Consider the following 25,173-nt stretch of genomic DNA (forward strand, 5'->3'; position numbering starts at 1 on the left):
ATTAAAGTAATTGTGTTTAGTAATGAACAATTTGTTTCAATAATCTTTAATGCAATGATTTGGGATACGTTTATTTGTTCATTTTCATCTAGTAATTAGTACTCAATAAAGGTAATAAAAAATAAATAAAAGATTTTTTCTTAATTTACAAATTTCAAAACACATTTTATTGAAATTGTAGTAAATTTTTTCCTTATTAGACAAATAATAAATTTAATTTATTCCTCAATTTGTTTAGTTGTGACAAATATATTATATAAGCTAAATATTGATATTTTACACAATATCTATCGTACATATTTTTTAGTGGGGGGGCTGGCGAAGGGGCTGATCTGTTTTCTGGGGGGGCTAGAGCCCCACCTTGCTCCCCCTTGGCGCCGTGCCTGACGCTTCGTAAATTTACCGGGGCTCTCTTTTGTAGCTGTCTTGTGTAGTCTTCGTATATATTCCGGATTATCTATGTTCGTGGTGTTTTTAAGAACTATCTAGTTTAGCCAATTTCAGTTCATTGTTTTATTCTGTGGTTCAGCAGTTTGGCAACACTGCATTCGGTCGAGAGATAAAGTATGTTGAAAATGATAAAATGATATAATTTTCGTGCAATTTTTTACATTTTAAAAAGTAAATAAATAATAATAGTTTATTTTTGTTTAAAGTTACCTAAATCGTACTAATGTGTAGTTTTTCAAACTATCCTGCTACCAAAATTTATTTCATTGATGACGTGTTGTAGTAAAATCGTTTGTAAGTGTGTTTACAGTTTTTTATTGTCTAAGATTTCAATTGGTTTAATTTGTTTTTTTTTGTTTGTACACAGTTCTACAGAATTCTACTATTAGATAATGGCGAGTGTCAGGGACAGCGACATATCGTTATGGTTGCACAACAAATTGGGCACGACCAGCGACACATGGATTAGTGGTTCGATATGTACACAATTGACATCCGATGTGTTGCGTAACATAAAAGATTGCTTCCCCGATCTACAGACCCAAGTAAAACTCAAACTGTTGCTATCATTTTTTCATATTCCAAGAAGAAATATTGCAGAAGTAATGACTTATTAACTGTGTAGTATGTGATTTTTTTCTAAACAATGTTTGTTTTGTATATAGTGGCGAACAGAGCTCGAAGAGATCTTAGAAGTCGCATGTGTAGATAGTGAACAGTGGGTATCCATGTTAGCCGAAATGATGAAAACATTCCCATCGACCGGTAGTCTTAATGTAACAGAATTTTTTCATAATGAAGACAATAACAGAATATTCAATGATTTAATTACAGATTTAAAAAAACTAGGTATGCGCTTAAACAATTCATCTTTAATTCTAAATTAAAACCAAGTTATGACATTTATGCTGTACATTTTATGTTTCTGTAGTTCGAAAAAATATGGATTACACAATGTTGCCTTTAGAATGTCTTTATTTGAACAAAAATGCTCTAATTAATGTAGTAGGCCAACCGGTAAGTTATCATGATTATAAATTATTAAATTGATATTTTTACATTTAACTTTCAAATAACATTATTATTAAAAATATGTCATTTATTAGCGTTATTAATACAGTATGTACATGTACACAGTATACATGTACAGTATACAGTACATGTAATTTAATGTGTAATAAATGTTTATTAAGACGTCGGCAATGCCATAATTTTAAACTATTTAGTGGGATACTAATTTATAATTAATATAAAAAATAGATTACATTATTGGTTAAACATTTTTACGTACTATGGGTGGTAGATATTGAAAGTAAAGAATCATGATTCAAATTTATATTATTGCATGATTCAATGATGCTACTACTTGAAATCATAGTAAATACCTAACCTATAAGTTTTTATTCTTTAAAACAGTATCCAATTATTTTTTTTTATAAGTATTTCTTAAAACATATTTCTTTAGTTAATTGCTAAAATTATTTTTGTTTGCAATACTAAATCAATTTTTATTTTTATAAGTATTTCAAACTTTTTGGTTGATTATGAATTGTATTGTTTTTGGCTATAGCCTACTGCAATAAAACATTTCAACTTAAAGAGAAAACCTAAAGCAGCGGCTATTAAGGCTGAACTTTTACAAAAAGCTGCCGATGTTGCTAATCATATTAAGAAGCATGCAGCTCCCACTGTTCCAGTACGATCGAGAGGCATGCCTCGTAAAATGACTGATACAAGTAATTTTATTTTAGTTAATAGCTGTTGGCTTATTACTACTATTCCTACTAAATATTTATTATATTTGCAGCTCCTTTAAAAGGCATACCAAGCCGCTCATTACCTACCGGTGGATTTCGTTCTAATCCTATTAATAGTACTATGGCAACTCCCGCTAGACCAGGAGTGCGTAAAGACTGTGGTATTAAAATATTAGAAATAACTGAGCAGCCTATAGGTTATGCTCAAGCTAAAAAGCGTAAGAAGGCTGGTAAGTTATTTTGTCAATTTTATTTTATTAAAGATGATTAATAATTTATGGCTTCCTTCAGAAATGGAAGAAAACAAACGTCTTTTGGAAGCTAATAATGTATCGACTTCTGGAACAACTTGTCAATCAAATACTAAAACCGAAGTTACATCCACAACACCAGACTATGCTGCTGGCTTAGCTCCTCTAAACCCACCAACTCCAGCACCATCTACACCTCAGCACGTACCTAGTTATATAGCTCCAGCCACACCTATACCAGCAGAACCTTTAAATGAGCCTGCAAGTATGTATGATTGTAATAAACGCAACAACAACCTCTTTTTTATAGCATTTAAAAGCATTTTTTTCTTTTATCAATGAGTATTAAAATGTCATGCTCATTAAAAAAAAAATAACAATCTTTTTATTAATTAATTAATATTTAGGTTGTTATTAAAATAACTAATCTTTTTAAACCAAATTTAATCTAACTACCTAAATAATTTTTCTTTTGTTAAATTTTAATTATTTTAAATTAAGTTAATAGTATTTTTGTTTTACACATTTGTTATTTTTTTTTTCATACAAAATATTTTTTTTTTCAATTATTAGGTGTTTCAAGTGCTACTCAACCAGAAGCTGAATCTCCACCTGCTGCTCCTGCTGCTTCAAAAGTTATTCATGTAAGCAGTTAATTTTTTTCTTTATTAAAATTATTTACATTTGCAATTCACTAATATGTCATTATAACCTTGTATAATTTTAGATTATGAACAAAGTATGTAATTTGTTGATTTGAAAATATTAAATAATTTAAAATTTTTATTTTTATTATTAAAATGTTATTATTATTTTTTTGTATAATTTTAGCCACCTATGGTACAAATGCAAGTGCGCTCACAAGCTGCCCAAGTCGGAGTATCTACAACAACTACTTCAAATACTGCTGCTCCAACACAGCTTTCTCTAACGGTACACCTAATTTTTTTTTTTTACTAAAACTATAATATTGTTAATTTGTTTCTATTTTAATCAAATTTGTATGATTGTTTTATACAGAGGAGTCAAATGGAAGAAGCACAGGACATGTTTAGAAATGCTAATAAAGTTACTCGTCCTGAAAAAGCATTAATATTAGGATTTATGGCAGGAAGTCGAGGTAATTAAAATTAAATTTAAAAAAATATGTTTACACTTTTTCATTGCATTATTTGTTAATCTAGATAACCCGTGTCCTCAATTGGGCAGCCTAGTAACTGTTAAATTGAGCGAAGATCATGAGACTGTATTGCAAAATGATCACACCTTAGTCAACATGCTAGTTGAAACGCACTTCCAAATGAATTATAATACAGGCGAATGGAAAAGAATAAAAAAATACATAGAGCTGGAAAGAACAAGTATGCCAGTAGCCAGTAGTCAACTCGCTGCATTAGCAGCTGCTGCCACTGCATTGCAAAATCAATCCTGACCTCACAATTTATGTCGACTGCTCCAAATTGACTTGATTGTTTTTTTAGCTGCTTATTGTTAATTAATTTAAAAAAGTACCATTTTTCCATCATAAAAAAAAAGACATTTGTTTGTATCAAACAGTAAGTTTACAAAATGTTTATTGAATGAGATGACATTTTTTTTTTTTATACATAACAATCCTAAAATCTACAAACGAATAAATACATTACAAGACTAATGAACGTTATAAATAAATATACCCTAATTTTTAACCTTTATTGTATAACTTTCCAACAACATACTGCTCTCTGGTCGTCTGGAGCTTCTTCAAATATTTTGTTACCATCAGGTGTTACATAATTATTAATCTGGTAATCGTGAAGTATTTTATAACCGAATACGTTGGCTCCGAGTTGCTAAAAAAGTAATACATATATATATTATATATACACAATTTTAAAATGTATTTTTCCAATTTAATAAATATATATCCTTTCAATCTCACTTGTGTTAAGGGATTAGTGTTTGTTGTGAATATGCCTTCAAATCCATTGGTTTTTCCCACTTGTAAGACTTCTTGTTCCATATAAGTTATGACTTCCACATTAGTTGGTGCGTCTAGGTTCTTGTCTGTGCCCATCATAAAACTATGCAATATGCTACCTTTAGTTTTAGGCAGATGATCTTTCCTGTTCGACAACAATAATATTACAATAGAATTATAATAAATTATAATTTAATAAAAAAAAAAATACCTTATGGGACCTTCGAGGAATTCAAGGAACTCAAAAATGATTGTCAAACGGCCGTTATATTCTATGTCAGGTTCATCAAGAGCGTCGAAATTTAACGCTGCTCCAATTAATTTATTGGACTTTTTGGATTGTACTACAAAACTATGAAGTACACATTGTTTTTGTTATCACGTAATTAAATTTACATTCGGTCGGTTTAAAATATCAAAACTCATAAAAGTACCTCAAATTTTTTTCCAACAGTGATTCCCACAGTAACTCAAGGACTTGGGTGTACTCACTGTAAGGTATCTTTGGTTTGATCCAATTTTCGAGATCTGCTTTTTCGTAGAAACTGTCAGCAATTATCCTGTGAAAGACGAGGTACATATAAGTTACCTATACAAGAGTATACAACTTTTACCTCCAGGCTCTCATACCGTTTGTTAGTAAGCATATAACTTGAAAACGAATCGAGTGATTGGGCTTATTAAAAAAAAAAAATGTTTGTAATGATCTAAATTAAGTTTTTATAGAAAAATTGTAAAAGTTGTTGGGAAATTAAAAAAAAATTATGGAAAACTCATTTTTTCGATGATGTTTTTGTGTAATTTTAGACCCTATTAAAACTAAATAAATACTAAAATGCCCCCCTGGGTATTAGTACAATAGTACTCTACATGTATGCCAAATTTCATTAGGTATCTAATTACAGGCATGTGGCCGCGAGTTCTTACCAAAAACTCATCGATAAAAATTAAAAGTAGGTACCTTAATTAGACTGTTACGAGTAATTAATAAAAATATTAGTCCAATTGATCCTTTTGTTTTCAATTCTGCCTTTACCAATGAACAATATATTATGTAATACTGTAATAAACTAATTAAATACCTACTAATAAGTATAAAATAATACATATGATATTATATTCTTACTTGATCACGTCGTCTTTGTGTTTGGGTTCGAGCATTTGTTTGGTATATTTCTCAGAAAGCCATTCTTCGTCGTTACAACATGCTTTTCGTTTACCACTAAACCTCATTTTGTTAATGACGATACCGAAGTTGGGTGCTGTTATAAAATCACTGACGGCTACAAAAAATGGACAGATAGGTATTATAATACAATTTTATTATAATTACTATAGTAGTACTGTAGGTAAAAATTTTTCATTGTCTGAATTGGATTAGATAGGTACCTACATTTCTTGTAAAGTTTTATCCTAATTACTATATTATGAGAGTAAACTATAGGTTTCATTAAATACACATATAATAAATATAAGTAGTTAAATTACTGAATTTTGATGCTATTTGTTTAAGGTGTTTAACCTAAAGTCAAATAAAGAGGAAAAATATTATAGAATACCATACCATATAAAGGTTATAGAAACTTTTGAAAAATGTAATTTAATAAAAATCGATTTAATATCTAGTTAATACTGTCTTATATTATTAAAAGTAGGTAGGTGTAGGTAGGTACCTACGTAATTGAAGTTAATAATAACAAAATAAAAGAGTTTTATAAATAAATTATATTATAAAATTAACTTATATTTTTTTTTAAATTTAATTTTAAGTGTAATACCCTCGACCGTATCACATTTTTTATTTTTTATGTGGACATATATTATACAATAAACTAAAATGTATACACCTAACCTATATCATATTTTAGTACATCTCTTAAATTGTCGAACATATACATATTTTAAACTAACTTCTCGGGAACTAAGCAGACCAGTAGACGTCTCAAACGGAAATACAAGTACTGTGACCCGACAATTTTAAATGATAGGTAAGTTTATTCCAACACGTGGTCATATCTAACAGGAACGTGCACAAACGCGCTGTAAAGTTGTTACTCTAACACACAAGAAGTCCAGAAACGTAAACTCAAACTGTGATTCCAATGACCAATACACTATTAAAATCGGTTTTTGACAGTCAAGACGAACCGCGGATTCAGATGGGGTTTAGGGATATGGAATCAGAGACGCTATTTAGCACAGTTCGGATCATGTTCTAACAGACTGAGGTTTGAGTCTATGATTTGTCTACGTTAGCGCATGCGCGATAAATCATTCATGGATCAGTACAAATAGTTCAATAAATTACTAGTTAAAAATTTCGTGTTGGAATAAACATTTGAAGTAATTAGGTATCTGGTATCTCAATTGTGTTACTTATTTTTAAATGTTTTTGTTTCTAGATCTATTACCTATAGTTTATTATAAATAAAAATATTACTTATTGTAAGTTACCACTTACCAGCTACTTCTACAGTTGTAGAAATTGTAATTTTTCAATAATAAAAATTATTTTTAATAAAATAAAAAAATGTAAGCTATGTAGGTACCTACTTATAATAATTAAATAATAAATATTATAATGAATAAATGCGCTTTGTACTCACCTATAAAATATCCTAGGTCGGCTAGTTTACTTATGGTGTAAATAGCGTTCAGCGAGTTGCCACCGAGTGCGAAAAAGTTTGCGGCCGGCGAGATATGTGACCGCAGCGAACTTCCTAGCACGCTGGACACGGTTTCGAACAGGTGTTTAGCAATTTCCATTTGACTTGCATCGACGCCGGTGTAGTCAGTTTTCGATTTTTTGCAAACGTCCGACACTACAACATAAAAAAAAAAAATAACTGTCTTGTAAATTGGCAAAAACTCCAAAAATATCACAATAATTATAAATATGCATATATTGGTCCACAGTGACATTTTTATTGATTAGTGTAAAGCGGAGGTAGGTGGGTATCTGGGTGTATAGACTTTTGTCCTTCGTAGCTAGATTTTCGAACAAATTAATGTTGAAAACCTAAGTAAACTACCTAATTCGGCAAATCCCGCTACAGTTTATCCGTAAAAATTAAACCCAACAGTTGTCTTAGTCTCTCTGAGTCTCACACTCTTACCCGATAGTTCAGAGTATTGGCGCAATAATGTTTGTCTGTCAATTTTTCCGTTCACGAGATACGGCATGGTCTCGATTGAAATCACCTAAATAAAAAATTGGCAATTATAATAAATCATAATAATGTATGAAAATTAAAAGTTTAAGAACGCCGCAGTTGATATCATGTGCGTCATCGACATTATCCTCGTAATTGATACGTACTTGTGGCATAGCGTATTCCGGCAGTGTGTTTTTTAGTCGATCTTCTACGTCTGTGGCCGTCATTTTGGAATCATTATTGAACACGACGAACGCCAACAAAGCCTACAATAAAATAAATAAAATTATTACCTTCGCATCATTATCAGGTATTGATCGCCTTGAAGATCATTTTATATTATATTATCGCAGTGTCATGTATACGCATTACTAATTTAATTTATGGTAAACAAACAACGCGTATTATATATGTATACAAAATAATAATATAATATAATATTTTACTTTAATCAGTCTTACAAGTTATACAAATCGAAAAATTGATGTTACATTTAGATTTTGTTGGAATTTTGTAGTATAATCCTGCAGGTTAATAATAATAATTATTAGGATTAAATTTAGATATAAATCAACCATTCACAATTATAAAATCTGCATTATTTTACATCTAATTTTAGAAACAATTTGTTAGAAATTAAAAAAAGTAAATCAAAAAGCACACGGCAGATGACGAGTATTGTCCGTTCATGAAGCAAACAAAGCATTAGAAGTCATTCAAAACTTTTTTGATACAACAGAAAATATTATTAAAAAATACATTTAATGTATTCAACCGTATGACGTTTTTGTTTGTAAGATTAGGAAACGCATGCACATTTTTAATCTTTAAGCGTCCTAAATCCTAGAAAATGTTGATTTGTTGTTATAATTATTATAATATAATATAACTACCTATAAAGTATTAAAGTCTATACCTATTATACTGCAATAATGAATCATTGCCATAATTTTTATGTATAATGGATACATCAATGATTATAATACTATTAGTTAGGTATTACACTATTACATACTATTTACACTAAATATGTGCATATAAACGTGGGTTTGAAAATCGATATTTTGTTAAATGTTTCAATCGTGTAATTCACTTAATTTATATACTATTTTTATTTGAAAATAACTTAATTTATAAATATTTTACAATGAAACTCCTCAAATTCTTTTACAATTATTTAGAATTTTTTTTTTTTAGCTCATATAAGATTAGTATTGTAAGAAATATACTAGCTCAATATTTATTATATAGGTAATATACCTGTTCTGTTTCGCCAGGTTTGTAACATTGCACGGTCAATTTGTCAATTCCCGAGTCTCGGAGCTGATGAATGGCTGTTTCGACTTCATTCAAATCGACTCGATGTCCTCTGACTTTGATTTGCGAATCTGTTCTGCCTTCGTACAACAACACTCCGTTTACTACTTTCCCGTAGTCTCCTGTCTGGTACATACGCTCCATGCCCGTGCCTATAAGTCATGAGAATGTAATGTTTTCTGTTACTACGATGCGTTTGTGCAATTATAGGTAAATGTTTTATTATAATATGATATTGTTTAGACAACGTTATTTTATTATGATTATTTAGGATAAATACAATTTTGTAAAGCATATAATATGTTATGAGGATATGTTATTACCTTGGTTGTGTGGTTGACAGTTTTTAACAAATCGGTGTGGGTCACGGTTGTTGACATAACCGCTGGCCAAGTTTGCTCCAGCCACGTACAACTCACCCAAACATCCAGGTTCTACTATTTGGCCTTTATCGTTCAACAGGTATAGAGTCGTGTTGTCTACTGGAACGCCTTTAATACGACAACATAAATGATATGGTTTAATAGAATTGTAATTATAAATTATTTTAGTGACCATAGTGAGATTGAGGCGTATTTGTCCCCGACAATAACTATTTTTATATAAATATTTTTGAAAATTATAGTTGAATAGAGTCATTCTTACACTTTTTCGATTGCTATAAATTTTTAATGATAAAAAAAAAATATGTTCATGTCATTTTCTATGATTGTCAATAAAAAATGTGTACATGAATTATAATTTATGAGAAAAATTTTAAAAATAAAATTTTATAATGTTATATTACAAGTATTTTTAAATAAACTTTAGTAGGTACAATTCTATGTTTATTATGTAATTAATTTAAGAAGTGAAATATATTATGCATTATATAATTATTATATTATTTTTTAGTAGCTGACTAGGTGAACATGAATGTAGGAAGATAAATATAGTGAGACTTGAGCTATATGTTGTTTTTAAGTTCCCGTGTATAAATATTATGTTTGTATTATAATTTATAAGTAGTAACTTACCGATGGGAATTTTGTCACCAAAACACAAATCTTTGAATGACTTTATGGCATAGTAAGACACGTCTCCCATGATTTCTGTGCTTCCATAAAAGTTGCATAGTGTAAGACCCGAAAAAGTATCCAAAAACTGTTTGGCTAATGATACTGGTAGAGGTTCTCCACTGCACACCCATAACTTCAAGCTTGATAAAATTCCCCGTTCGTCGTTCTTAAACGAAAATATTTATGTCTTTACGAATGCACTGTATAGTATGTAGTTATTAGTTTTTTTTTAGTTTCCTACATCGATGGTAAATATATAATTATTTTAGTTATTTTTTATTGAAAAATAATTGTAAATTGAATATTATTTTGAATTTTGATTCAGTTGTGTAGCTATAAAATAACATTGATTATTCTATTCTTAATATTATAAAAACAATGTTATAATTATTCAATTATTACAATAGACGATGAAGATATTAAGATTTAGTATCCGCTGAATATTATATTTTTTTAGGAAAAGCGGTTAACTTTCTAATGAAAATAAGTTAATTAACGTGAACTGTTTTAATAAAAAAAAATATTACAATTATAGTGACTAGTTACAACTGATAAGTGATAGATCGTAATAAAAGATTAATAATAATTTAAAGTCATAATACAATTTTAGCTAGGCAGAACTTTCAAGTTATAAAACAGGTTTGATCTGTTTAGAAGCAGATAATTCTTTTGTTACGCGAAGGTTTTAGTATGGAGAAATTAAATGTTTTTATCATTGAAGTAAATTCGTTCAAAAAATATTATTAATAATTAGAATGTTTTAACTTTTCGAAAAAAATAAATCTACTACAATAATACTTACTTGATTTATCATAGAAGATTGTTCTTCGTTATTGTTGGAAATTCCCAAGTATAAAAGTATGGCTCGTAATAGCGATGGAACCAATACAAGACGTTCAATCTAAACACATTTTTTTTATTAGTACATCCGCGGCAACTTAGGCCATTGGGGATGGGTACTTTTTTTTTGTATCGGTTTTTTACTGTGAGGTTGTGGGAACGGTAGGGGGAAACACGTGTGTGTATTGTGGCAGAATTTCTAATGGGGCAACCGTAGGTTTCTGCCATGCCCCGGGGTGGGGGATGGCGGCACTTATTCTCCGGACATCGTGACTTGCCCGAAGAAAAAAAATGCCACCCGGTGACCGCGAATCGAACCAGCGACCGAACCGACGCCTTAGACCGCACGGCCACCTCGTCCCCCATTCTGTGAATAATTAACTGTGGAAGAGAGAGATGTATTTGAAAAATACGTGAATATTCGGAATTCTGTCTGATATAGAAGAACATACGATGGAAAATTATTTCGCAAACATGAATATTATGTATCATAATAGTTTAAAAATAGTATTTATATTTTATACACACTGTGCGTCAAATCGATATTTAACATAAATACTATAGTGAAAATGTCTGTGCCATGTGAATCATGTAAGATAAAAAGCTGAAATATATTTTAGATAGATATTAATCTATGGCAAATTGTAAATTATTTTATATATTAATGTAACACGTGTCAATTATATTATAATTATTTATTATGGTTACCAGATAAAATTACTTCCGGTCGACATCCATGGAATTAAATATTTCGCTGCCAAAATAACATATTAAAAAATAGATATATCAATAGGTACCTAAATGTTATACTTATTATATTTATCGAAATTCGTGACGAACAGATTTATAATAATATCCGATATTATTCATGTATGGTTACTTCGATCGTATTGATCGATAATATTGCAATGGGAAGTACTGCGTGTGATTTATGATTCGTTTTAATTTCTTATCGCCTACGTTCAAAAATTTTTAATTTCCTTACCTTGTTTTTGTGAAGTATATTGATCAACCGTTCTGGATCTTTGGTGATGGCCTTGGGAATAACCATCAGGCATCTGGGTGCGTCATGTAACAATGGAGCCCAAATTTCTGCCACCGAATCCACGAATGTCAACGAAGTCTTGAAAACGCACATATGTTCTGTATCACTGTAAGGGAACCGGTTCCATTGCCAGTTCAATCGATTGAAAATTACACAATGCGGAAGTCTCACGCCTGTAATATTATGCATTTCATGTTTATATTTTTTCAGTTTTTTAAATAATTTAATGTATATGAATATATATACATCTATGAATAACGTATAAAACTAGTTGGGTTGGATTTTAAAAACACGATATATAGGTAAATACTATGATACCGGACAATGCTCTTAAAAACGTTAAATTAATTTCAACCATAAATTACGATATCATAAACTATATTATATACCTATAACCTTTAGTTTAATATAATTTCTACATTGAATTAATTTTAATGTGAATTTTTAGATACAAATAATAATATTCAATGATATACAAAGTACTTCGCAAAATACGATAACCTCAATTTTTAGGTATAATATTTTGTATCACGATATTCTTTAAATGACAAAAAAAAAAACAAGGATTGAAAATATGAATTTTAAGTAGGTAATATAGGTAAGTCATTTAAAAAATGTATTTTCAATTAAAAAGTACGATTACTGAACATTACAACTTTTATAATTATCGATAACACTTAAAAACAATAAAATTATCAGAGAAATAATTTAAATAGACTAATTATTAAATATTTATACATATAATTGAATATGAAGTATTTAAGTTTTTATTTACTTAATGAGTTTAAAAAAAAGCCTATTTCGTAATCATTTTAGCGGAAAATACAACTACTTTCTTCATTCGCATCAGGATCTATTGAAAATAAAAATAAAAATTTTATTTATTTAGTATATGATATTTTCTTTCATAGTTTTATTCAAAAATGTATAAGTTACAATTGAAATTATTTAAATTAATACAATGATATGTTGATATTATGACTAGATATAATATATTAAATTTTAACGATCATTAATAATAATTTAACAATATTAGAAAATCATAATGATTTATTGAGTATGTTCCGTTCACATATCTTGTGTAAAGTATTTAGGTAATAATTATATTAAATGCACATAATTAAATCTAGTTGGTGTAACATGTAAGATATACTTGTAATAAAAATAATGATATTATTATTAAAAATATGTTTTTGTAGGAAATAAAAAAAAATATATAATTATTTGTTGAACAAAAGTATTGTGTTATGTTGAAACCAGTTTGATTTATTGTTTTATATTACTAATATTAATATTCATAACAGTTTATGTTACTAAGCAGATAAACTTGGATAAGAAAAAAAGAAAAGAAAAGATTGTATTATTATACACACGATTATAAAACTTAAAATAATGGTAAATGTATCCTTGAAATTCATAAATCCTATATTATGATGAAACAAACAATAATAATTTCAATAGCCGTAGAGAATGTTGATGTAGAATATTAGAGTGTAGTATTAAATTAGATATTTTATCAAACAGCGGTTAGTTTGTTTATTAACATGTACTTAGTTTGCCTATTCGAGACGCCGTCTGATAAATTATGTTGACAAAAAATTATACAGGATGCACCTATTTTGGAAAATGTATAACAATTATTCTACATTATTATATTAATGGTAAATTTATGAATATAACAATCGATATTTTATGATTAATATTCATATTTTATGTTAAAATTTGACATTTTTAAAAATTAATTATAATTTTGATCAATAAAAATTTAAATTTCTTTTTACATTATTTACGACCTTGATGAATGTAAATTAATTAATATATATTTATATTTAACATAATTTAATATATTTAGTATGGAATGCAATACTATTAAAAAAAACAATAATGTTTAAGTTTTTAAATTACCTATAATAATTATATTAATTTTTAATCCATTTGAAAACGACAATTATTCACATCATAACATTCAATTATGTTCTTATAACAAATATTATATATTTTTATTTATAAATAAATTGTATTATGCTTTAATTAATAAACGTAGACAATATTATGAGTAATGTAATAGTATAATTTTTATAGTCTATAATAAATGTGAATAGTACATTTTTTCGAAAAACTCCTATACCACATACCTACAGGCAATATTCTTCAAAAAACTGGTTTACATTTTGAAAAATCATATTCATGAGTAAAATATGTAATATATGTGTATTATTTTTAATGTTTTTTTCTGTGAAACAGATGGTATTTGTATACTACTGGAGAATTCAAAAATTAATTGTACCGAAAGATTTTTTATGAAAAATAACGAATACAAGTAGGTACTTAATAAATTTTGAAAGCTGATGACCTTGAAGTGTCGAAATTTGTATGGGAGGCGGCCCTTAACCTATTGAAAATCTCATTACCTTTAGGCGTTCCTGTGCTACCACTAGTGTAAATTATTGTTGCTGGTCTTCTACCATCAGCGGAGCCCACTAGTGTTTCACGGTCTTCTAGGTTGGACGCGGAAAGCGTAACAGACTGACTCTTCAATTGTTTAAGGCTGTATATGATGTTAGATTTGTTGTCATAAACTTCAGCTAAATAATAAAGGATACAGTTAATAAAGTACAAGTCAATAAATTGATAAAATGTGAACGAGAAAATAATGTCAAAAATACAGTACCATGTTAATGCCTGAGATGATTATATAAGACAAAAATACAAATTCAAATTAATGTTTTACCGTCAAATCGAATTCAATACGATTATATACTGATATGACTTAAACAGCAAACACATACGAAATAGCACGCTGTGCACGAACATTTAATTTATTTGACGAACATACAATAGTAGTTATTTACAGTTATTGGAATAAGTCAAAGGCAATAATAATGACTGTAACTTGTATTCTGCACTAGCCGATTGGCTTATTATACATATCTACATACAAGTAATCCATATGTATTAATGTATTATGTGTATATTTACCTTCGGGTGTGCAGGTGATCACTAAACACGGTTTGGCCTCGCCGATTACGTGTTGGATTCGGTGTTGTGGCGCTGCGACATCCAATGGTAAATACGCTGCACCGGCTTTCCAAATGGCCAATAAAGTGGCAATTAGTCCGTCGCCCGGAGGAAGTTGAACGGCTACTACAAAGTCGCCGTCGTTGTTTTTAGGACCGGCACGCGCGATTATTCCTCTGGCCAATTGATTGGATATGGCATTTAGTTCCGTGAAGTTAAGCTGCACGGAAGGTTGTCCAAGTTCTGAAGACAAAAGCCTCGATAAGACACAGTGCACGACGTTAAGATCACGCATTTCATTACATGATAAAGTAAATTTTAAAAACAATTATACGAAATTGTAGAATCGCGATGTTTAACACGAACATTATGACTTGTAGAGGTGAATTATCATAACTATTTACAGTTTGAATACAACAGTATATTGTTGTCGATCGTGTTCAAAAACAATACGACAACTTTGAGCAGAATGTCCTCAAAAAATCAGAATTTTTTACTATATTTCGTTTAATGCACCATACATCTGCTTATTATTTTCTACGTTTTTCTCTTTACTGTTTTCTAAAAATTACGAGAAAACTTGAAGTACGTATACTCTTTCTAAGCCTTTAAAACGCAATTACTGATAAAATTCCAGTAAGTATACAGAATTCGGTTTGTGACCCCCCCCCTTTTCTGGTGTTTTAAAAACAAATTTCCACATACCTTCGTGCATTACAGCCATGTGTTCTGGATAAACTTTTTCGTTCCGTTCAAACAATCTGTGCAGTTGGATGTCATTGTTTATCGGAACAGACGGTCCTTGAAGGATCGAAGACGCTGTCGGGTAAACGCCCATTTTAGCTTGTGCTGAAATAACCGGTAAACAATTCGTTAAGTTCGTATATGAAATATATCAATAAACCATAATATACGATAGTAAACAGCAAGTCGATCGAATTGAAGTTAATATTCGTATATCGCACAATATCTTTAGAGACGATACTAGCCGTACATTAGAGTGTCTATCCACGAAGAACGATCGGAATTTAAGTCTCGAGTTCGAACTAAACGAGTATATTTGACCAACCTGACCACGCGTCTGGTAATCGGAGAAGAGGGGTCGTTTACATGGCCAGAGGATTATTCGACCAACATACACAGTACGTTTGTATTTGATTGCGTTTTTGTGTCATGGCTTTTTATCTCACACAGATACATTTTTATTATTTTACATTCACTGAGTATAGGTTACTGACATTATATTACATATTTTTATCATATTGTTTTATTATCGACAATATAATTAGTCTTAATTTCAGCCTCGAAAATTATTGTTTTATACTCGTACAATTAATATGAAAACTTGCGTTTTGTAATAAAGAATTGCACACGAACGTCGCAGATATGTCAACGGGAGAATATTCGGTGCAATTGTAGTATATTATATTATATTGTTACGACCCTGCGGGAGATTTAAAGTAAAGAAAAAAATTGCTCGTTCAAGTGTAATATTTTTGTATTATCCTACGTGCGTAAATCACATTACAGAAAAACATCGTAAGTGCCATTCGGGTTTCTCGACGATTTGTATACAGGTCTTACTATTAATGATCGTCTTCAAAGTTCAATAATAGAACCTTACACAAAGCAATGTGGTTTGTCATGCAAATATCTCGCATGACAATTATTGTTCAAATCAAAGGATCGTTAACGTGACGGTGCGCAAATTCGAGACGATAACAATATTCAATAGTGGCGTACGTCCTTCGCCAAAAATTGAAGGCGACATTCGAGTGGTAAATAAATAATATAATATTATTATTACAAAGCGTATGCAGGCCGATTTGAAGCGATTCTCGTACGTCTTAGACGGCCTGATGTACATGTTGAGAATAACATAATATAATCATCAATCATAATATTGTTTGTATCCACGCGGAGCGGTGACGGTCAGTGAATCATTCGAGCGCACTTATACACTTCCGTGGAACTTATATTATATACATATTATAATAAAGTCTACGGACAAACACATTAACTCACTCAGAGTATAAGCATTAATAACCATTGTGATGCCACGATGGTTGTGATATATCAGATGTAGTACGGGACTTCCGTGGGGACGAAAAGTATAAAACGATTAAATTTGCACGTACGTGCGTATTCGTGACGAAACGTGCGGCTGCGAAAAACCCAAGGCTGTACTCATAGAATTTTGCTTCTCTGTGGGCACGTGAATTATGTCATCCTTAAGTACGTAATTATTTATAAAGATCCTTCGAAATTTCTTAAGACAAATTGCTTATATTTTATTTACCATTATGATTAATTAATTAATCAAAGTCGTTTAACAATGAACTATTTTTTTTTTTAATAAATATTAAACCTCCCTTGAAACATTTAAATGGTGTTTATTCCTTCATTATCTCTTATATACGACACTATAATATTATTATAAAAAATTTATCGTTAATGTCTTATTAGCATTTTCGGAACTGTTTTTCACATTGTTTAACGGGTGAAAGCCTTTTTCGTATTTTTTTTGCTCAAACGTCCTTACATCTCTAATGGAAACTATACGAGTGTGCGGTCGTGCGCGTGGCACACATTCAAAAATCGTCGAGCCGCGTAGTAGTTGTTATGAAATAGGTAAATGACCTTGAACTGCGAAAACCGTCTCACGGCTTACTACACCACCAATTCACACACACACAAACACACACATACTAATTTATATATAATGTATACGACATCCATAAAATATTTTTTTTTTTAATCCCGAAAAAATCAACAAAAATATACAAATACATATTAAATTAATACGGTATATGCACGATGACTCATTTATACTCGTTAAAAATCAAGAACATCCATACCTGCAAACGAGCACAAGGTAATTTTTCCCAGAACCGTTGGAGTAGCTAAAATTTAAGGGGTGGGTGTGAACTCGATGTCCAACGGTGTACAGTTGCTTTAAATTTTAATATATTATTTGTAATGTGTACAGTCGAATTATGTGGTAAAATTGTGTGAGTACGTGAAAATTTTTAATTTTTAATTCCCATCATTCCTATCATGCATTGGAATAGCTAAGGTTTGAAATACTTAAGCGTTAAAACTTCTAACAACGAATTTGCGATGTATCGGTTATCGGACGTAATAGATCATTTTTAATAAAAAGCAGTTGTAGAAATTTAATCACGATTTAGATTTATGTTACTAGAAGCGAATTATGCATTCAAAATTGTTAATAAAAAAATGCTGAAAAAAATTTGAATTATACAAAACTAAAACAACCCATTATTATCCCGTTTGGAACCCTTCCTTACATAATAACATTATGACACGACAACGTCTTAGCGAGAGCGCACAGACATTATCTCTTTATTTTATATAATATTTTTAACGGTGATCTCGAAGTAGTCGAAAAGTTCGATTTGAAAACATTCGGGCAAAAATTCCGTGTACATATTTTGAACCTGTATACTCGGATATTATACAATAAAAATGAGTCAGAACATTTTCAAATCAGACTTTGTTCTCGAAAAACTTGTCACCGGACTTTGCGAACTTCCAAATACAAATTTCCATTCTCTTTCTACCTCCCACACACACACACATACAAATTTAATATTACGATTATTATATTTAAATTTTTAATAATAATATATTATTCGAGTTACCATAATATCATAATATCAATATCCTATGCACAAACGCGATAATAAGAACATTGTTGTAAAGGAAACAAATATAATATAAATAATAATATTATAATAAACTACGTACGGTGTGTGTGTGTGTGTGTGTGTCAATGCGTGTGCGTCATAAGTCGTGCAATTTGTTTACGGATCGAATGACTATAATATATATTTAATATTATAACATTTTATTATATACTATGAAATATAAACACATAATATCGTATTCTATATACTCTGTAAATATACGACTTAGGCGACGACTTTTTCTGTCACCGTCGCATTCTATTCGATTTGGAAATTTGTGCGAAACAATATAATAATGATAATTTAATCACAACAGTCATCTCAATGCCAACCACGTATATAACATAGACTCGTTGTAATCATACGACTTGGCAGCACGTTGACACCGCACGGCGTCCCATTAGAAGTAATAATTTCTAAGGCCGCGTCGCATCGCGTGCGTGACCCGCTAGTAGTAGATGCCTACTTATATCCGAGGGGAAATACGCATTATATCATAATAAAAATAAGTGCGCAAAATATATACAATCGTCCGCAAGTGCAGACTCTCTCGAGATCTGTGCGAATTCAACGGCTCGAGTCGTGTTGTACGAAGAGGATGTCATCATTAGCGCACTAAATTGGTTTTCTCTCTGCTCTCTATCTCTATCTTCGACCAATATAGCAAATTTGCGTTCAATCGAATCGTCCTCGTGTTAGAGTGAATTGATCTATTACAAAAGTAGTTAAAATAAAAAATAGGTACTATGGATCTGTGATCTTACTTGGGCTTTTTTCCGATAGTTTATTTTAAAACAAGATATGGAAATTTCTAAATCGTTTCACTTTACATAGGTATTATTATACTCAAATATAACTCGCATTAAAATCGAATTACATTAATGTATATAAAATGATTTACTCTTCGCGATGGTATATCGCGATGGTATTGCAACGTTAAGCGGTACGTATAATATGCGTATCGACGTATCGTATGCGAGCGAGGTACTTACGCATGGTCCGCGTCCGGCTCTATTTTTCAATAGGTATAATATCGTGGAATAACCAGCTTGTAATGACGGTGAAAGCAATATCGTTAGTATCGTATCGTACTAGACGTCACCGCGTATATTATGAAAGAAGAATTAAAACGCGATTTCAGATCATTAATCGACGACGCGGACCGCTAGTCGTTTGTAAACTATATAATACATCGTTAGTCTGTTAATTATGTGTCGAGTGCGTGTTAAAACGTAATAATAAATACGATAACCGTTTATGATAAATGCTATTTATATTTGTGCGGTACGTACAATACCTAATATCGGTATAATAGTGTATTGAATACAAAATATGCAGTATGCTTTAGGTATACTACGCGCACGTGTATTCAGTATACGATATTATTGATCCGTCGGCGGAAGACGAAAACGATCTATCTCGGGCGTTAGCCTTCGGCGAGCCCAGTCACCGCATAAATCACCGGTCTTACAACAATACCGAATTGATTTTAATTAAATAACGAAGACCACGGTGTCGATAGTAGATATTAAACTTTCCAAGTCCTTGTATCACGCGGAGTATAATATAGTGGACTCGTCAAACCACAAAAAAATAAAAAAAAAATTATCACCAACCAGATATACACGAGTAGGTACGCTATACCATCAAATCTATAATACGACGTATCGAAGACGTTATAGCTATACCGAGAACAGAAGTCGGTTGAACGTTAATTAATTATCATTTATGTATAACGATCTTCTGGTATTCTGTAATTATTCGAATATAATAACGTATCATTCAAATAAACTATTTTACCTCTTAATGACTTTCTTTTGTAACGTTTTCGCCGATATATATCACAGCATGATCCACTAACTTTTGTCTACTATCACACTTTAAAAAATCTTACTCATATACTAAAACGTAAATCAAGTAGATTTCAGAGACTCGGCTATTGATATTAATGTAAGTTGACAAATTGATCTATATACTTAATAAATATTTGATATAATTTACATGATATATAATATTATCATGTGTAAAATTTTTAATAAACTAGGACACGAAAAAAGTTGAAAATATTTATAACGATATTACATTGCAATTGCATATGTACGTAAACTCGTATTTTATTATGATTAAAATTTACACAACTAGCATAAATAATTAGCGATAGTTAGTGTTAATAAACTTACTCAGCTTTGGCTGACTATAGGAATGTAAATATTCTACAATCCATCTAAATATTATGTATCTATTAATTACCGTTAAAAATAAATATTTTATGTGTAATCTGATGTATCGATTACACACTATGTGTACTTGATAGTTGATATATATGAGTTTAATAACTAAAGTACCATTTTGCTATTGATTAAAATAACATATCATAATGTTACACAAACATAACTTATACGATTGTGTTTGTTTTCACGCAATAATAATTTAAAAAATCATTACGAATATTATTAGTTTTTATTAAAAATGTATGTGTTTAACTGTAATATTTAAATTGGGGTTAATTGTTTCGGGTTTGAAAAGGATGATGGCCCGTGCACCTGTGTACACTGTTGTACATTTTTAAAGCTGGCGATGATGTTTGAAAATTAATATAGCACTCACTATACTCACTATAACAATCTATACTTGTTCATACATATAATAGGTTTTTTTTATCCCCTCGCTTGATTGTTATAACGGTATCAATATTTGATTTTCTTATGACAATGTATAATTTTCACTTTTCATTTCCTTCATTATTATTTAATCTTTATAATTGGGTTGCTAAAGATAATATTTAGCTATAAGTATATAAAATCTTGTGACCATCCCCATTGATTCAGTTGAGCAAAGAATTTAAATTATTATTACGATTAAACGGTTTATGAGCAAGTTCATACGGTTAAAATGATGAGATTGTGTTGTTGGTGTATTATACAATTTTCTAAACTAAATTATCACTCAGAAAAAATTGAAGAATTATATTATACGGTAGAATTTTTAAAATCGAGGGGCAAAAAAATAAAACATTTGTGATAATTATTGATGATATATTATATGGAATAACTATGTAATAAAATGTTTAAATAAGAGATTAAACAATTCGGGGACGGGGCAAAATGCAATAAGAAGCAGTGAATATAGCGTATAGTAGGATGTAAGTATACACACAAATATATCATATATGTATTTATAACACGTGTATATCATATATATATTACAATGTAAAATAATAATATTTTCGATTTTATATGGTTTATGACTTTATGATAATTATTATTGTCTGAATCGATCAGTGCAATGTGAACACTTACTGTTTTTCAAGTGAACGCTGTTGGTTTCGGGGAGACTGGTTTCACGATACAGTTATAATAAACTGTTGAAAAAAATTGTACTTGTAAAAATCACAAAAAAAAAAAAAAATAACAATTTTTATTTATTTATGCATGCGTTCGTATGTATATATATATATTATACGGTTAATGTACGTGTATTAAATAAAAACAACCCGGAACGATTTCAGCACCCGCGCTGACGTTAAATGTACCAATGGACGTACGATTGTTTTTCAATGACCTTTTTATATGGTCCCCACTCGAGTGCTATATGTACTTTTCGCCCGGCGAGCTCTCCAGCTATCGCCGGAGAGAATCTCCATCTCTCCGTCGTGTCAACATTGCATCGTATCATTAATAATTAGTGGCTGTTGCATCTGATGGCCCCCCCGTCGTCGGGTGTTTCTATGTCATCTGCTCTATCTCTACATAGCAATAATATATTATATGTATTATATATAACGTGCAATAATTTTAATATGATTTTTATTGTTATTGTTTTTAATTATTGTTATTATTATTGTTATTGGTGGGTACAAGGTCGACGACGCGTGTTGGTATAAATAATATATTATTATAAACGAGTTTCTTTTGGTCAACACGATTTAATATCGCAGTTTGTCCGAGCAGACGGACGCACAAGAAAGGTCCCTACAAGAAACATTGTCGACTTTATTAATAATACACCGCGGTTAAATGTAATAAATATTAAATACTATACTTCTAATTACTGCTAACAGGTATTAGCTGTATTAACTATTATTAACTATGTTATATAGTGTGATGGAAATGCGACAGTTGCGGGAATTTTTTACTCCTAATGAAAATTATTGGTTCTCTGGCAGCGGAAAATTTGCAGGTACAATATATAAATATATTGCATATAATTTATATCACACAAATTTATATCTTATTAATACATACGCATATTATACGTATTCGTATGGATATATGTTAAAGAATAAAACGCTTTCACATAATCCAATTACTTCCAAAGTTCCAAAAGATATCCATTGATCGCGCTAGTATGCAAGTGTGTAAGACAATACGCATAATATACTTAATGATAATTTAATTTATAAAACGTGTTTAGTTATTATTTTATGAATTTATACATTGTAGGTACTTATATTATACTCATGTCATGTATTAATATTTATTCACTTATGTGACTTACCGTGGAGTACTGGACTACCGCCGTCATCACCGTTCGAGTACCTCTTCGCGTCAAATTAACAAAATTCTTAATCTCTTTTAATGATTTATTTCTTCTATGATATTGTATAAACAATATAGTTGAACAATGCATAAAAAATATATATTAAAATTGACTTTCAGTTGATTTAAGATTCAAATCTTTATAAAAGTATTAATTACATTGAAATCGCAAATTTATAAATATTCTACAGAAATTATAATTATTTAATTTATCATTAGTGGTGCTGGAAAAATCATAAAAATGTATATGAAATAAATATATTTCGACATCACGCAATTAATCACTAAACCTTAAATTTTAGAAAGAACGAATTCTGTACAACCTTAATTATTATAAATATTATTAACCCATCAAACAAATGAAATTCAAGGATATTGTATAATGAGAATATTCACCTCTGCCGTTATATCATTATTTTTATTATTCGCACTTCATATTAAATACTTAAGATTAAAATTAACAAAATTTTAATCAAACAATATATTAAGACGTAATTGTATAAAATATTGTTATGAACGTTATGCTGTTATGGGAAATCCATATTTTTGTCAATGCCATTTAATACATTTTATGTAAGACTAGGGTATCGACACGAGTAAATTATAAAATTTTCCTTATAAATAACAATATGAGAATTTATACCAAACATGAAGTATAAATAAAAATAAAATTTTTTTTAAGTTGGAAAAATCACTAACAAATTATTCTATTTAATATCAAGGGTACATTACTTGATTAAATCTATTAAATTCATAAATCAAATTGTACACTCATGATGAATTACAACACTTCTACATAATTTTACTTATAATATTGTATGTTTAATTATATAGAATATTTATAAACTATTAAATTAAAAAAAAAAAAAAAAATTATAATTGTTGATTTAGAATGCAGTAGGCGTCTATATCTTCGACTAAGTAAAGACTGGGCTGGGTGTCTGTGCATAATATATACTTTCGGATTGATCTGATTTTGAAACACCCCACTTATTAAGAAAAATAATAATATTTATTGTATAGTATCATACTCTCATTTAAAATTTTTTGATAGTCCTTGACCTTAAGCGAAATAATGTAGGAAGTGTCAACAATTAGATGACAATAAATTAATGAGACATTAGAAGGGCAGTAAATAAGAGTTACAAAACAATTTCCTATTATATTTTACTACTGTTTAAAGGTACCTCCTACTTTAGCTTTTTATAACTTAAATGTATATTTTATGTACATTGTACATAATTTTCTTCTAAGATGATATTCATATTCATTACCATTTATCTTCTTAATGAGACAATACAATGGACGTATAATATTAATGCTCTACTTACATTAATTTAATTTACTAACATTGATCAGTAACTAAACCATATGTTCTTGTTGTGTGCGTTGCATTTTAATACACATTAATGTCCTATGTTGTATAGAAAATATAGGAACATGCTAGTATTTTTCCCATATAACTCACAAAAGAATGTACTTCGGCCCAATTGTAAATAGAAGTTCTATAATATAAGTACGATAGGTACATATATAATGGTATAATCTTTTTACAATACCTATAATTATTATATAACATTTATGAATTTAGTTAATAGTGAATTGATGTAACAATGTAACAAGTAAAACATAATAATGAATTCATAAAATTCTAATATTAACCTTCAAAGTTCAAAAATAAAGGAAATAAAAGGAGTATAATATAATATTAATATTATTAATAAAACCAATATTATAATTGTAAAATAATTGTATTAATATTTTATATATGTAGCCACACCCAGTGGCGTGTCGAGATGGGTTTTAAGGAGCAGCCACTCCAATTAAATGTTTGGGTATAATACTATAATCTGTACTTTTTATAAATGCAGAAATGCAATAATTAAGTTCCATAGATTAGTCATTATTTTTTTTTAAAATAGTTAATAGGTAAAAGTACAAAGAGTAATTTAGATTACAAGGTAAATCATAAAGTACTACGATACGAATATTACAGAATCGTAAAAATGTTCAGCAGCGCCAGTGCACCACCCGACTTCCCGACTTAAAAATATATAATAATAGTAAACAACTT

General features: G+C 29.7%; 2 protein-coding genes across 4 annotated transcripts; one reads left to right on the forward strand and one right to left on the reverse strand.

Annotated features, from left to right (window-relative positions):
• Window positions 1-578: 578 nt before the first annotated feature.
• LOC114120650 (negative elongation factor A-like) lies at window positions 579-4,112 on the forward strand. The gene is made up of 11 exons (XM_027982620.2): window positions 579-744; window positions 818-1,052; window positions 1,116-1,299; window positions 1,382-1,467; window positions 2,021-2,186; window positions 2,258-2,437; window positions 2,499-2,723; window positions 3,032-3,102; window positions 3,290-3,391; window positions 3,479-3,578; window positions 3,643-4,112. Exons 2-11 carry the CDS (start codon window positions 843-845, stop codon window positions 3,888-3,890), a joined length of 1,572 nt encoding a protein of 523 aa, XP_027838421.1. The 5' UTR covers window positions 579-744; window positions 818-842; the 3' UTR covers window positions 3,891-4,112.
• On the reverse strand, window positions 3,998-23,077 carry LOC114120647 (zwittermicin A synthase ZmaJ). 3 transcript variants are annotated; one of them, XM_050210796.1, is made up of 17 exons: window positions 23,059-23,077; window positions 15,557-15,700; window positions 14,813-15,094; window positions 14,245-14,418; window positions 11,774-12,006; window positions 10,751-10,849; window positions 9,907-10,114; window positions 9,214-9,381; window positions 8,834-9,042; window positions 7,738-7,839; window positions 7,535-7,619; window positions 7,025-7,240; window positions 5,545-5,701; window positions 4,853-4,978; window positions 4,630-4,770; window positions 4,380-4,563; window positions 3,998-4,290 (listed from the first exon to the last, which is right to left on the reverse strand). In XM_050210796.1, the coding sequence occupies exons 2-17, from the start codon at window positions 15,687-15,689 to the stop codon at window positions 4,150-4,152; spliced, it is 2,658 nt and encodes an 885-aa protein (XP_050066753.1). In that variant the 5' UTR covers window positions 15,690-15,700; window positions 23,059-23,077; the 3' UTR covers window positions 3,998-4,149. The 3 variants fall into 3 exon arrangements, with proteins under 3 accessions (XP_050066753.1, XP_027838419.1, XP_050066752.1); XM_027982618.2 differs by lacking the exon at window positions 23,059-23,077 and adding an exon at window positions 21,861-22,113; XM_050210795.1 differs by lacking the exon at window positions 23,059-23,077 and adding an exon at window positions 19,554-19,572.
• Window positions 23,078-25,173: the final 2,096 nt, after the last annotated feature.

This window comes from Aphis gossypii, chromosome 1 (genome assembly GCF_020184175.1).
Source record: "Aphis gossypii isolate Hap1 chromosome 1, ASM2018417v2, whole genome shotgun sequence".
Classification (NCBI taxonomy): domain Eukaryota; kingdom Metazoa; phylum Arthropoda; class Insecta; order Hemiptera; family Aphididae; genus Aphis; species Aphis gossypii.